The sequence below is a fragment of the Coregonus lavaretus genome (assembly GCF_964263955.1).
Source record: "Coregonus lavaretus genome assembly, chromosome: 37".
Lineage (NCBI taxonomy): Eukaryota > Metazoa > Chordata > Actinopteri > Salmoniformes > Salmonidae > Coregonus > Coregonus lavaretus.
The window spans coordinates 23697933-23714704 of NC_140024.1; the positions used below are offsets into that span (position 1 = coordinate 23697933).

Genomic DNA, 16772 nt, shown 5'->3' on the forward strand with positions numbered 1-16772 from the left:
CCGCAGGGATCACATTTGTGTACTACAAAGTCACACAGCAGAAAAGCTCAGAAGGATACTTTATATACATGCATGCAGTATATAGGACTCACTCTAATACAATGGAAAAAGCCATGGCACTCTGCAGAGGTTATGTGTGCTATTCAGTGGGAAAGACAAGTAGAGTCTCCCTTGGGGCATTGGGACACATGCACACAGCCTGCCCCTTCAGCCAAATGATGGAATTAGAAGTGTTATGGGCAAGGTAGAAAAGGCCATTATTCATGTTGCATAATTGGCAGTACACTGACCATACAGAAGGTCATGCAACTCAGAGCAACTACAAGGAAGATCATCGCACCACTTGCTATGTACCGTTGTTTGTGTAAGTTGGACAGACACATCAGTGTTTCATACAGTGGAGGCTGCTGAGGGGAGGACGGCTCATAATAATGACTGGAACGGAGCAAATGGAATGGCATCAAACATATGGAAACCATGTGTTTGATGTATTTGATACCATTCCACTAATTCCGCTCCAACCCTTACCACGAGCCCATCCTCCCCAATTAAGGTGCCACCAACCTCCTGTGGTTTCATAATCCAGAAAAGCAACACCAATCCATATTCTACCGTACTTGGTTTGGTTGGACTAGGCTATGTCCTTAAAGTACCCAGGCTGTGGAAAGCTCTGCAGAGCTAAACACACCCAACCTGGCCAAGTACAAAAAAATGAAGAAGCAGCAGTCTGATTCTAACCACCAGCTGCTGCGGAGAACATTGGAGAAGCTAGCCATCAACATGAGTTAGTGTTAAAGGCTCCACCATATCTAACAGTGTGTTCCAGCTGTACAGCATCTCTAGATACTTGATGTACATCTCACTCCATCCATCCCATGTACATGCACACTCCACTCCATTCAACCCACCCACAAAGACACACAAATCTGCTTCCTAAACCTTCCTTCACCTCTTCCTCTTAGGCTTTGTCTTGATGCCTTTCCTAATATTACAGTATTTGCTAGCCTATGGGTACACTCCATCAGCCTTGACTTTTTCCAGGAAATCTCCATAATGATAAATGAGTCTGGGTTTCAGGAAGCTGTAGGCATATCATATTTCAGACAGGCACCGTGTGACCAGTCTCATCTGACCTTTACAGATACCAGGACTGGGAGACACACTGATGATGAGAGACCCTCCGAGAGCTGCTGTGCTGTACTGTCAGCAGAGGAAAGGTCTCGGCTCTTTACAGTCGGACTAAACTGTGGTGTGTTTGAGGTTAACTGAGGCAGTAAACTAAAGAGTGCATAGAAAAATGATTAGTGAAATGGGAATGGGCTGTATTATGATATAGAAAATACACACATACAGTACGTGTCTCTTGATTTGTAATATGTTAAACGATATAACTTCCAGAAAGGATTTTCTAGGTATAAAATCATCAGGAATGAAAGAAAGTACAGTTTCAGTCCAGACATTTGCAAAAATGCCAACCACCTATGAAATAGCACCCTCTTCACAACAACAACAAAAACGAATTGTTCGGGCTACTAAACCTAGATGCATGTAATGGAGATTTCTAACAGATTCCTTGTTATCTTCTGTAATAGATGTAGTCTAATAGATCAACTGACCCAAGCATCCATCCATCCCTGTGTTCCTGTTCTGCTTTGAAAATACCCAACTACAGGAATATGACCCTGCTCAGACAGACACCATGTGCTTGTCAACCTCAGCATGCTGAACAACAGAGGCAGAGCCCTCCAACCTCCCCACCCTCCTGTTGGCATTGAATAAACAACAGGGTAAACAGCGACATGGAGAGAAAGATGAATGGTGCTGTCCTGCAACGAGAACCCGGAATCTTAAACAACTGAGCCCAAAGATAGGCTACAGCCCTACTCCACTAACTGAGCAAGACAGAGTGACAGAATAGAATTGGACCGACAGGGCACAGAATAAATCCATTCCCCTGGCTGGCTGTCACACTGACGGACAGAGAACAGTGAAGGAGAACTTTTCATGTACCATTAATTTTTTACGCATTTGGATAATGAGCATGGCTAGTTACATACAGCCTGCTGAAGACTAATAATTAAGTCACTGCATCAGCAATTGTTAATTAGTCTGGTATGTTTCTGCAAGGAAATGTTGAACTATCTTGTTTCTATCTCTTTATCACTCTCTCTCTCACACACACACATAGAGTGGGGAAAAATAGTATCTAGTCAGCCACCAATTGTGCAAGTTCTCCCACTTAAAAAGATGAGAGAGGCCTGTAATTTTCATCATAGGTACACGTCAACTATGACAGACAAATTGAGAATATTTTTTCCAGAAAATCACATTGTAGGATTTTTTATGAATTTATTTGCATATTATGGTGGAAAATAAGTATTTGGTCACCTACAAACAAGCAAGATTTCTGGCTCTCACAGACCTGTAACTTCTTCTTTAAGAGGCTCCTCTGTCCTCCACTCGTTACCTGTATTAATGGCACCTGTTTGAACTTGTTATCAGTATAAAAGACACCTGTCCACAACCTCAAACAGTCACACTCCAAACTCCGCTATGGCCAATATCAAAGAGCTGTCAAAGGACACCAGAAACAAAATTGTAGACCTGCACCAGGCTGGGAAGACTGAATCTGCAATAGGTAAGCAGCTTGGTTTGAAGAAATCAACTGTGGGAGCAATTATTAGGAAATGGAAGACATACAAGACCACTGATAATCTCCCTCGATCTGGGGCTCCACGCAAGATCTCACCCCGTGGGGTCAAAAGGATCACAAGAACGAACGGTGAGCAAAAATCCCAGAACCACACGGGGGGACCTAGTGAATGACCTGCAGAGAGCTGGGACCAAAGTAACAAAGCCTACCATCAGTAACACACTACGCCGCCAGGGACTCAAATCCTGCAGTGCCAGACGTGTCCCCCTGCTTAAGCCAGTACATGTCCAGGCCCGTCTGAAGTTTGCTAGAGTGCATTTGGATGATCCAGAAGAGGATTGGGAGAATGTCATATGGTCAGATGAAACCAAAATAGAACTTTTTGGTAAAAACTAAACTCGTCGTGTTTGGAGGACAAAGAATGCTGAGTTGCATCCAAAGAACACCATACCTACTGTGAAGCATGGGGGTGGAAACATCATGCTTTGGGGCTGTTTTTCTGCAAAGGGACCAGGACGACTGATCCGTGTAAAGGAAAGAATGAATGGGGCCATGTATCGTGAGATTTTGAGTGAAAACCTCCTTCCATCAGCAAGGGCATTGAAGATGAAATGTGGCTGGGTCTTTCAGCATGACAATGATCCCAAACACACCGCCCGGGCAACGAAGGAGTGGCTTCGTAAGAAGCATTTCAAGGTCCTGGAGTGGCCTAGCCAGTCTCCAGATCTCAACCCCATAGAAAATCTTTGGAGGGAGTTGAAAGTCCGTGTTGCCCAGCGACAGCCCCAAAACATCACTGCTCTAGAGGAGATCTGCATGGAGGAATGGGCCAAAATACCAGCAACAGTGTGTGAAAACCTTGTGAAGACTTACAGAAAACGTTTGACATGTGTCATTGCCAACAAAGGGTATATAACAAAGTATTGAGAAACTTTTGTTATTGACCAAATACTTATTTTCCACCATAATTTGCAAATAAATTCATTAAAAATCCTACAATGTGATTTTCTGGAGAAAAAAAATCTCATTTTGTCTGTCATAGTTGACGTGTACCTATGATGAAAATTACAGGCCTCTCTCATCTTTTTAAGTGGGTGAACTTGCACAATTGGTGGCTGACTAAATACTTTTTTCCCCACTGTTGGAATCATTAAAACTCGTTTTTCAACCACTCCACAAATTTCTTGTTAACAAACTATAGTTTTGGCAAGTCGGTTAGGACATCTACTTTGTGCATGACACAAGTCATTTTTCCAACAATTGTTTACAGACAGATTATTTCACTTATAATTCACTGTTTCACAATTCCAGTTGGTCAGAAGTTTATATACACTAAGTTGACTGTGCCTTTAAACAGATTGGAAAATTCCAGAAAATGATGTAATGGCTTTAGAAGCTTCTGATAGGCTAATTGACATAATTTTTGTCATTTGGAAGTGTACCTGTGGATGTATTTCAAGGCCTACCTTCAAACTCAGTGCGTCTTTGCTTAACATCATGGGAAAATCAAAATAAATCAGCCAAGACCTCAGAAAAAAATGTGTAGACCTCCACAAGTCTGGTTCATCATTGGGAGCAATTTCCAAACACCTGAAGGTACCACGTTCATCTGTACAAACAATAGTACGCAAGTATAAACACCATGGGACCACGCAGCCGCCATACCACTCAGGAAGGAGACGCATTCTGCTCCTAGAGATGAACGTACTTTCGTGTGAAAAGTGCAAATCAATCCCAGAACAACAGCAAAGGACCTTGTGAAGATGCTGGAGAAAACAGGAACAAAAGTATCTATATCCACAGTAAAACGAGTCCTATATCAACATAACCTGAAAGGCCGCTCAGCAAGGAAGAAGTCACTGCTCCAAAACCGCCATAAAAAAGCCAGTCTACGGTTTGCAACTGCACATGGGGACAAAGATCGTACTTTTTGGAGAACTGTCCTCTGGTCTGATGAAACAAAAATAGAACTGTTTGGCCATAATTACCATCGTTATGTTTGGAGGAAAAAGGGGAAAGCTTGCAAGACGAAGAACACCATCCCAACCGTGAAGCACGGGGGTGGCAGCATCATGCTGTGGGGGTGCTTTGCTGCAGGAGGGACTTGTGCACTTCACAAAATAGATCATGGCATCATGAGGAAGGGAAATTATGTGGATATATTGAAGCATCATCTCAAGACATCAGTCAGGAAGTTAAAGCTTGGTCGCAAATGGGTCTTCCAAATGGACAATGACCCCAAGCATACTTCCAAAGTTGTGGCAAAATGGCTTAAGGACAACAAAGTCAAGGTATTGGAGTGGCCATCACAAAGCCCCGACCTCAATTCTATAGAAAATGTGTGGGCAGAACTGAAAAAGCGTTTGCGAGCAAGGAGGCCTACAAACCTGACTCAGTTACACCAGCTCTGTCAGGAGGAATGGGCCAAAATTCACCCAACTTATTGTAGGAAGCTTGTGGAAGGCTACCCGAAACGTTTGACCCAAGTTAAACAATTTAAAGGCAATGCTACCAAATACTAATTGAGTGTATGTCAACTTCTGACCCACTGGGAATGTGATGAAATAAATAAAAGCTGAAATAAATCATTCTCTATACTATTATTCTGACATTTCACATTCCTAAAATAAAGTGGTGATCCTAACTGACCTAATACAGGGACTTTTTACTAGGATTAAATGTCAGGAATTGTGAAAAACTGAGTTTAAATGTATTTGGCTAAGGTGTATGTAAACTTCCGATTTCAACTGTACGCACACACTGGCACACACACACACATTCTCTCTCACACACTCTCATCAATAAATCAACCAATCAAAAGACTTGAGGATAGCAAGAAAAAATGGCAAGGTAAGAGGAATTTGTGAAAGAGTGGTGAGACTGTGCAATTCCAAATGAGCTGACCGATGAGGTGTCCCTCTGCAATATCATTGAGCTCTGCCTCTGTCTGTAACATGGCCGCTGTCGTTTTCTCTCTCTCTCTCTTTCTCTCTCTCTCTCTCTATCTCCCTCTCTTACTCTCCCTCTCTCTCTCACTCTCTCTCCCTCTATCTCCCTCTCTCTCTCTCTCTCTTTCTTTCTTTCTCTCTCTCTCTCTCTCTCTCTCGCTCTCTTTCTTTATTTCTCTCTCTCTTTCTTTCTCTCTCTCTCTCTCTCACTTTCTTTCTGTGTGTGTGTCTGTCTGTGTGTGTGTGTGTGTGTGTGTGTGCGTGTGTGTGTCAGTGTGTTTGCGTGCGTGTGTGTACAATACCATATTTGTTATTCAGGAAGAGAGGTGACAGGAGGTCAGAGAAGTCTGTGGGAGACGTCTTACTGAGCACAGATCATGTTCTTGGGGAGAGAGAGATCTTACTGAGCATAGGTCATGTTCTAGGGGGAGGGAGATCTTACTGAGCACAGGTCATGTTCTGGGGGGGAGATCTTACTGAGCACATGTCATGTTCTGGGGGGGAGATCTTACTGAGCACAGGTCATGTTCTGGGGGGGGGGGGGGGGGGGGGGGGGGGGGAGATACACACACACACTGGGTGGTGTAATGTACTATACTTACTGCGGGTTAGCCATGTTGGTGGATGGTTAAGGAGAGAGGAAGAGGAGGAGGTTATGATCTTCACTGAGTTCTCAGTCAGGCTATGCCTCTCTTAGCTCCTGAGTTCACCACACCAGATAGACTCTGCTGGACTCATGTTGAACCTGGGGATTGCATTAAATATCAATTACACCTGACATGTATTACAACCATATTACATCCTTATTACACTAAGATGTTTATGAGTTCAGTAAAACATTGTATAATGGCACCAGTATAATGGCACCAGAAACAGTATGGGGATACTGACACAATTAATAACTATAATTGTAGCTTGAAGAGTAACCTACAGCGGCAATTCTTCAAAGTAAAAGATGATTTATTCTATGTCTATGGTAAGAGCACATCACCTGCACGTCTGGTGGATAATACTCATGAAGAGCTGCTCTCACCATAGAATGAGTCCATTGTTGAGTTATTTCTGTGAAAATCCATTACGCTCGACACAGGACATGCATGAGTGAAAACCTACCCAGGTGCTCGGTCTTTATTTAGATATGATTGTTGACAGACAGTGACACATTATTATGGCAACCCCCTGAGAGTATGGTAGGCTATGTATGAGTCATTCAATAACACTTTAAATGCAAGACATACACTACAGCACCAATACTTTTAAATGGAGAAGATGTGAGAGACATTACAGGTCAAATCTTTCTGTGTTGCATCTCATTACATTTCAGATGGTGCTGGTGAGAAGGTATATTGAGAGACTTCTTCTAAAGACTACAACAACTGAAGGTTGTCAGCACATCCCAACTTACTGTATTAAGGGTTATGTTGAGCAAATTCTCTTGAATACCCTTTTTCGACCACTGCGTTTGAATGTTGAGAGTTCATAGACTGTGCTTTGCCTGATCAGCACAAAATATCAAGTAGAGATCTGTCCACTGGTCTCTGCATGACCTTAATAAGCTACAGTAGCCTATCAGTTCAGATCCATCTCTCCTCTGATCTTCTGTGGGAATGCTTCTCACATAGCACCCTACTTACTATATAGTGCACTACGTTTAAGTGACCCTATGTACGCCATTTGGAACATGCCCTGGGTCTCACACAGTTCATTGAATTGTAAAGTAGGCTAACGGCCCCCTTACTTCATAATTTAGCTTCATTTTACAAGGCTTTTCTGTTACATCAAATTCAAAGCACAACTCAGCCCCATATCCACGTCAAAACCAAACTGACAGGTAGCCTGACATGCAAATCTTTCCCTCCCTCTTCGGGAACTAATAATAATGTAATCCTACTGGAAATAGTAATTGAAACGGACTAAGCCAAGCATTAATCCACGTTAGGACTATACTTAGTCGCTGTAGTACCTGAATATAGAAGCAGACTGGAGAGACTATAGTAGCCTAGTGCGTAAAGCAGGGTTGTCCCCGTTGTAGTCTACACCCGAGGAGAGCCCCGGCAATGTACAACTAATCTATTATTCAGTTGAACCAAAGAATAACCTTCCTACCTGTCTTGATTTACATTGTTGACAGTCTAATCGAGCCTCCCGTTGGCCGCGTGCTCGTTATAATGTCTCCCTCGGTGATGATCAGCGTGAGTGAGGCTCGTGCTCCAAGCTCGTGGCGATGTGTAGGCTGCTGCCTTCCTGAGCACTTTTACATTGGACAAGCACCCCTGCCGCCGCTGCTGCTTAGAATCCTGAGCAAAACGAAAAGACTGGAGCCGAAATGCAAGCACTATCGTCATTCAGCAAAATCATATTAAGTGTCCCTGACTGACCATCAAATAACCAGCTAACAGCATCATTAGAGAGAGGAGGAAGAAAGGTCAGAACGTTGTGTGTGTTGTGTTGGCTACACCGCTCCAGATTTACTAGTGAGGGTTGAGGGCTTCCCCCGCGATCGCAGAAGGGACTCCTTGCTGCGGAAGGAGCTGTCCAGGTGCTGAAAACGTGATTAACCTCCGGCTTCTCTAGTGCCGCGCTGGGATACCTGGCTCTCTCTCCCTCGCAAAACCGAGAATAGTAGCCTAATCCTCGCGAAACGACGTCAAAAACATTGCCGTTTGTTTTCATGCCGAATAGTGGCAGTATCTTAGGCTATAACAGTGTCATTGCTTGCTTCGGTCACGACTCACATGTTTGCTCTCCGTGGATTCTGAAAGGGGGGTTCTAGTTCCAAATCCTGATGATAACCGAATGAAAACTGAGGTTCAGTCACCTCTCTTGAATTGTAGGCCTATAGCTTTATGCCTGGGTTGCCTTTCTCAATCTACATAGGCTTTAGGTTTTTTATCGTTTTCTACATTCAAGATACTATGGGAATATAAATGATCTTTCTACCAATTGGCTTAACAGTTTGTCATTCACCAGGAATGGCCAGTCGATGGTTAGAGCGCACATCAATCAATCTTATAGAGCCTTCGCAGCCTTTTATCAAACACGCCTGCTTGTCAAGGAGCTTAGGCTTTCGGAAATGAAGGAAATGGTCGATATGAAATAATTGTAGTCTATGATAGAGCAATTCTGAACAATTGGGCCTGTTATATAAGAAGACTATATATACATGGGAGGCTTACTATTCTATTAATCTTTCATTTAAATGTTAATATCAGTACATGGATACCTAAACCTGAAGAGTCCACGTATGTGACTCTTGTGCTGGGGTTAGAGAGAGAGAAAGCAAGAGAGCAATGAGACATTTCAATGGCAGTCATTTATTGAATTTGAAATAAATCAAACATATATAATTTGGCACACATACAGTTGAAAAGTGCTTGTAACCTTAAACATTTTGCTCATCATATTAAAGACAGAGAAAACTATTTAAATAACCATTTTAAAAGAATCCCATTAGCTCTACACAGAATGGTTGTGTGGTAACATTAGGTGATATACAGTGCCTTGCAAAAGTATTCATCCCCCTTGGCGTTTTTCCTATATTGTTGCATTACAACCTGTAATTTAAATGGATTTTTATTTGGATTTCATGTAATGGACATACACAAAATAGTCCAAATTGGTGTAGTGAAATGAAAAAAATTACTTGTGCGTGCATATGTATTCACCCCCTTTGCTATGAAGCCCCTAAATAAGATATGGTGCAACCAATTACCTTCAGAAGTCACATAATTACTTAAATAGAGTCCACCTGTGTGCAATCTAAGTGTCACATGATCCATCACATGATCTCAGTCTATATACACCTGTTCTGAAAGGCCCCAGAGTGCAACACCACTAAGCAAGGGGCACCACCAAGCAAGCGGCACCATGAAGACCAGGGAGCTCTCCAAACAGGTCAGGGCCAAAGTTGTGGAGAAGTACAGATCAGGGTTGGGTTATAAAAAAGATCTGAAACTTTGAACATCCCACGGAGCACCATTAAATCCATTATTAAAAAATGGAAAGAATATGGCACCACAACAAACCTGCCAAGATCGGGCCACCCACCAAAACTCACGGACCAGACAAGGAGGGCATTAATCAGAGGCAACAAAGAGACCAAAGATAACCCTGAAGGAGCTGCAAAGCTCCACAGCGGAGATTGGAGTATCTGTCCATAGGACCACTTTAAGCCGTACACTCCACAGAGCTGGGCTTTATGGAAGAGTGGCTAGAAAAAAAGCAATTGCTTAAAGAAAAAAAGAAGCAAACACGTTTGGTGTTCGCCAAAAGCCATGTGGGAGACTCCCCAAACATATGGAAGAAGGTACTCTGGTCAGATGAGACTAAAATTGAGCTTTTTGGCCATCAAGGAAAAAGCTATGTCTGGCGCAAACCCAACACCTCTCATCACCCCGAGAACACCATCCCCACAGTGAAGCATGGTGGTGGCAGCATCATGCTGTGGGGATGTTTTTCATCGGCAAGGACTGGGAAACTGGTTAGAATTGAAGGAATGATGGATGGCACTAAATACAGGGACATTCTTGAGGGAAACCTGTTTCAGTCTTCCAGAGATTTGAGACTGGGACGGAGGTTCACCTTCCAGCGGGACAATGACCCTAAGCATACTGCTAAATCAACACTTGAGTGGTTTAAGGGGAAACATTTAAATGTCTTGGAATGGCCTAGTCAAAGCCCAGACCTCAATCCAATTGAGAATCTGTGGTATGACTTAAAGATCGCTGTACACCAGCAGAACCCATCCAACTTGAAGGAGCTGGAGCAGTTTTGCCTTGAAGAATGGGCAAAAATCCCAGTGGCTAGATGTGCCAAGCTTATAGAGACATACCCCAAGAGACTTGCAGCTGTAATTGCTGCAAAAGGTGACTCTACAAAGTATTGCCTTTGGGGGGGGTGAATAGTTATGCACGCTCAAGTTTTGTTTTTTTGTCTTGTTTCTTGTTTGTTTCACAAGAAAATATATTTTGCATCTTCAAAGTGGTAGGCATGTTGTGTAAAACAAATGATCCAAACCCCCCAAATTGCAGGTTGTAAGGCAACAAAATAGGAAAAATGCCAAGGGGGGTGAATACTTTCGCAAGCCACTGTATACTGAACTGTGTTGTCTAATGAACATAATGAAAGTGTATAAGGTGACAATGTTCCTAAAATATCTGCTATAAAGCAAAGTTAGTTATCCAGATGAAAACCTTAGCAGAGTGTATAGTATTATTTGGGAAAAGTTAGGTCACAGAAAACTATGAACAGTGATCTTCCATTTCCCCCATTAAAGAGTATCAGGAGAATAGCCTGTATGCTATGCTGCAAAGTTCTACCTTACCATAGCTTATTCTAAACAAAAAAAAGAAGTAAGCAATCAAACCCATTTAGCCAAACACATAGGTTGGTAAAATTGCACATTCATCTCCAAAGAACTGTTTTGAACTTCCACATCTTTTTTCATATGTTCATACCTTCAGAAAACAAAACAAATACTGTCATAAGGAATGTCTTCAGAATTATAATATGTTCGTAAATTCAATGAATGAAGCAGAATATTGTACAGAATCCCGACTACAAAACTATGTTTGTACACACAAATCATATAATAGCGGGAATACCCTGTTGGAGAGTGGAACACGTAAAATAATAACATGAATTTTAAAACCATCAGTTCCAATGAAGCAAGAAATATGACCTTACAAGGTAGTATGAACGACACAGCAGAGAGAAAGATTCTGTCTAAACCACGGAATCCATTTGAGTAAATAGAACTAGTGAGGCAATTCCACGTTAACAGAATGACAGCACCAACAGCACAAAGCCTCTTTCTGTTACCAAACTTTGCATCTGCACTGTTCTTCAAGTATATGTTTTTGTAAAATTTTCTGTGGAATTTGTCAAAAGTCATCCTTGTGCATAGAGTTGTATGGTTTGTTAAACTTTGCAATCATTGGTTTTTGTTTGACATACATTTTCAAGTGAAACATCTGAGTCTCAGCATCACTCTATTACCATGGAATTGCCCAGTGTGTGAAATAGTCTTCTAAAAGGTAGTAGGAACAGGCCTTGATTTAATTGCATTTCAAAAAGGTTTTCTCCATATCTAACACTAAAAGAGGGGCATGTGTCAAAGCACATACAGGAGAAAACATTGAAATCAAGACAAACTAAATTTTTCTCAAAGGTTCAAAACATGTTCCTTTCCTTATCTTCCTAAATAAAAAGTGCCTGATCGGTATTCTCAACAATTATTTATAATAATTAATAACAATTATATTTGTTAATTGGGTAACAAAAGTGTTGGTAACTTTTCACCACAAGGTATAAGAAACCATCTGGTCAAGATTATTAGTTAGTTTCAGTTATATGTTTTGAATATGTGCATAACATTTGGGGAGTAATCGGGATAATATATACATGTTTTACATGGGGAAGTCCACTGTATTATTTTGTAACAGAGGACTGAGATGAATGGACAGTATTTTCTTCTCTGATTCCCATCAGCACCTTGTTAAACTCACTAACATATCAGCAATATTTCCTATTCAAGTTTCAAACTGATCAATGCATGATCAAGTAAGTATTTGCTTCTATCGCAGCAGATAAAACATTGCATTTCCCCCCCAAAATTGACAAACTTAAAACTTTACATTGGGAAAAGTTGAACACAACTGAAAGAAAGACATCTACATGCTGTAATCCACTTCAAACACCATCACATACCACCATCGCTGAGAGATAACAAGAATGTTGTTGATCCTGATCGCTAGTCTGACCTAGACACCAGGGTTGTATTCATTAGGGCGCACAGTTTCAAAACATTTTGTGACGTAAAACGGGTGTTTCTTATTGGGCCAGTTAAGATAGTACCTCTCCGCTTCGTACGGTTTTCTTCTGTGTCGTACCTAATCAATAGGAACCTGAAGTGAACAAAACAAACTGCAGTTTGAATGTAAATACGACCATCGACTCCTCAGCCAAGGTGAACTAGGGTCATAACAGTGGTGTATCCATGCTGCAGACTGTCCGTATCCGTGTCACACAGAGTATAGTCCTCCTTCACGATACGATCACACCCGATCTCCCCGTTACCAAAGAAGCCAAACAGTGGGATGTTGGGGAACACCTTGCGGAATGTGTCAGCCTCCACGTTACGCTGGTTGTTGTAATAGTTGTGTCCGCGGCCCACGCAGGCGAACATGAAGCCCAGGGTGTTCCTCTCTGGGAGGTTGGCGGCTTTCAGCCTCCGGATGGTGGCCTCGGCTTCCTTGGGGCTGCTCACGTCCTGCTCCAGGAGAACACTGGCCCCCTGGACCCTGGGACCGCTCAGAGCCAGACCCACCACGCCGTACGACCCCTGGCCACAGCTACAGAGAAAGACAGACCACAGTCACATAGCTGTATAGTAATACACTGAGCTAAACCCTAACCCTGGGACCGCTCAGGGCCAGACCTACCCCGTCACACGTTCCCCAGCAACAGTTACAGAGAAAGACGGAGGGACAGACAAAAACAAAGTCACAGCTGCATAGTAAGAGTAGGGATTCCCAAACGTTTCATGTCGAGGCCCTCTGAATATGATGAGCATCCGGCTGAGGACCCCCACCACCTTAAAAAATATGTTTTGCCGCTGGGTAGATTACTAGGAGGTCGCAATAAAATGACCCCCTGTTTGGGAACTCCTGACCTTTCTCAGCATTGAAAAGAACAGTTGCAGATCACTCAGGTACTCACCACTCTCTTTCAGGGGAGAAGACATTCTCCACATGGCCCCCAGCGATGAGAGCCTTGCTGCGTGCCAAAGGCTCCAGGACCTGGTTGAGGAAGCGGGCCGCTCCAGGTTTGTAGGCCTCATAGCCAAACAGCAGCACCACACGCAGATCAGGGTTATTCACCAGCCCTGAGGGGACAGGATGACAACAAAGAGAGTTCAGAGAGATAATCATATTATGGTGGACGGTTGGCTAGAGCCAAGGATGTGTTTAGCATACTGTAGACATGTTTGTTGCCATCTCTTTTCTGTAAATATTGGTATTTATCACTCACACTCATACACTAATCCTAGTATCAACTTTACACTGCAGGGTTTGTATTGGGCTAGAACAAGACCTGCACTGACACTTGAAAATACAAGACAGTACTGACCAGCTTAATGGTTGACTGTGGTACCCTTATGTGGGAGAGCGGAGCAAGGTATATTTCTGAACTGGTCATCATAACTTCAACTCCCAGTCGGTCACACCAACCTGCTTCCTCCAGGTGTGACTCTGAGATGGTGCGCTTGCAGAAGTGAAAGGGGCGGATGTCCACTCCCTCCATCCTAGGGAACATGATAGCGTAGCCAGCCTCTCCTTCTTGGAACTCCTTCGGTGGACCCGAGTGGGAGCCACTGGGGGTTACTGTGGGGGAAGATGAAAAGACACTCAGCAACTCTTGGGAGGAATAAAAAATATCTATGTTTTATGGTTAAAACCAACACGTTTTGGTAAATGCCTTCTTCAGGGTTACTGTGGGAAAAGGTAAACGGACAAATCATACTGTCAACCAATGTCCTATTTCCTTATATTGGTAATTTATCACTTGTATGATGTACATTTAAAGTAGTTAGCTAGCTAACCTTAATGCATTTTAACATATTGCATTGCTTTCCACCTCTCTGGTTCTCTGAGCACTCAATCTATGTGACTAAACACCATTTAACAAATAACAAATCAATATTACCCAGCTAGATTTTTAGTTCACGAGCAGAGATACTATCTGCATACTTGGTTGATGAAGTGTCACTTCTCTCTAGGTTAGTGAATATATAGAGGAATACAGAGCACAGATCCTGTTGTCAGTCCTGGAAGACTAGGCTATCGATCGACATAAGAGTCCCCATGCTTCCCTTCCTAGCTCCAAAGCAGAGCAGAGCACCTTATGCTAATAAGGCAGGGGGAGATTAATGTGGACCATCCCCTGTTGACAGGTGACACATTCATCTGTGATATTATTAATCTGTGAATTATGGCTAGCTATCGGAGGTTAGTGTTGAAGGAAAATGACGTGTTATAACATATTATAATACATGAAGTAGTTACCACACAGTGTTCTGGTTATTAGGGATTAGGAAGGGAAATATGAAAATACTGTGGTTCTTACAGACGACGCCAGGAGTAGCGATGCCCATGATGTCACATCCATTGGGGAACAGCCTGTTCAGTTCCTCCACTGAGTCTGGACTGTGGTGGGTCTTGCGTGCTGCAAGAGGGGATACAGGTCAAAACATGCCTTACATTTAGATTGTTACTGACCGAGTCTCTAGTATAAGCAGCAGGTTTCACAACTTGGCCTACAACTTTTAACAACTTACAAGTGTTTAGTAACATAAACTAAATGGAAGTTAGCTAGTAGATAAGAGGCCACTGTACTTTTTACTTCTCGGACCTGGATTAATACAGTGTGCTTTATTACAGAGTAGTAAATGTAACGTCTTACCCTTTTTCTGCTTGTAACAAGAGTCTTGTCCACTGACGGTCTCGCTGTCCACCATAACCAAGACTGTTTTGGGCAGCAGGTATACATTCTGCAAACATTAAGAGAGAAGTGTTTCTACAGTGTTCAATAATGTCTGACTCCACATCCTGCACACAGACTGTCTTCCACTGTTCCACTGTAGGTGCCAGGCTATAACTTTACTGTGTTCTACTAGCCAACAGCATACAGAAAGATATGCATTATGTAGAACAAACATGCCTCTGGCTAATCTCGGTTAACCCAGAACTAAAGTCTTGCATAATTGGTCAGATGCTCGATTAAGTTCTGGGTCTGTACATGTTAAGAGAAGCGATGCTAGAACGAGGAGTGGAACCGGATTGAGGAGATCCACCCTCTCTCTTTGCAAGTTACGTGCAAATATATGGGCCAAATGTCCCCTCCCCTTCCAAAATTAGAAGAATGCTAACACCTGCGAAATCTTGATTTGTCCAAATATAAAACCAGTGAGGAAAAACCCAAGCACCGGAACTATTGCTGCTCGTTATCAATCAGTGCTCATAGTATAATGACAGATCTACGGTACCATTTACAGTTGAAGTCTAAGTTTACATACACCTTAGCCAAGTACATTTAAACTCAGTTTTTCACAATTCCAATGACAGATCTACGTACCATTTATGTTTATGTAGTCTGTACACGAGAGATTACTCTCTGGCATGCAATCATGTCTGTTCTATTCATGACACTTCTATCAATAACTTATGAATGTCCTCCTGAAAGAGACCCTGTTGTAATGTCTTGTGTATTTTCAGTAGTCAAACTGACCTCCACTTCTTCAGCCAGGCTGTGGCAGAGAGCATGGCCGTCATAGTTGGACGGTCCAGAGGCAGACACCCACGTCAACTTCTGCTGGACCCTCAGTACTCTCCGTGCACAGTTCATCCACAGTCTGCAAACACTGCACAATAAGGAAGAAAGTCGTCGTTAGCTCTCACTCATCCTGGCATGACAAGGAAGTTGGCTAAAGAACATGATACCTACGACCAGTCTAGGGATAACTAGCTAACGTTAGCTAGATTCCAAGCTTTCTTAGGTTAGCTAATTTAGCAAATTTATCAGTCAGACACTAATCTGTAATACAATAATTATTACTAACATAAACTGTTGTGCTACATGTTAGCTAACTAGCGTTTGCTTGTCTCACATGGCTGCACGCCTATTTTGCAAGCAAAGCGTATACAGTTGACATACACATTTAGTGTAGATTGCTAGTTAGCTACATATCTTCAGCTCCAGTCCTGTTTAGAACTTGAAACGTGCATTGTTGATAAAACACTGTGCTGGCTAACGTTAGCTAGCTAGCTGACTGTGGCTAATCTGTCAGTGTTAATAGGAATCCTTGGGGCGTCCCTACCCTAAACCCTAAAAGGGGGGATATGGACGTCCCAAGGATTCCAGATAGCACACACCGTGGCTAATCTAGCTAGCTAACTATCTAACGTTAGCTAGCTAGCTAGTCACTTACCACGCAATTTGGAGCAGCGATTTGGTTGGTACAAACGTCAAAATTCTCTCCACTACTTCTGCCACATTACTGAGTATATATTCTGCCGTGCTTTCATCTGAAACGCTAGAAAAATCTGTATTTCCATCCATATTTCCTTCTCAAGATCTTGGCAGCTAGCTACGGACTTGTCTTTTGACCTTTC

The 16772-nt window shown here is 42.6% G+C and overlaps 1 protein-coding gene across 1 annotated transcript; it reads right to left on the reverse strand.

The window, feature by feature from the left end:
• Positions 1-11091: 11091 nt before the first annotated feature.
• On the reverse strand, positions 11092-16719 carry LOC311111276 (F-box only protein 22-like; the record flags this gene model as incomplete). Its single annotated transcript, XM_084153992.1, has 7 exons — positions 11092-12953; positions 13321-13486; positions 13833-13985; positions 14728-14826; positions 15064-15151; positions 15889-16021; positions 16589-16719. 7 exons carry the CDS (start codon positions 16717-16719, stop codon positions 12560-12562), a joined length of 1164 nt encoding a protein of 387 aa, XP_084010118.1. The 3' UTR covers positions 11092-12559.
• Positions 16720-16772: the final 53 nt, after the last annotated feature.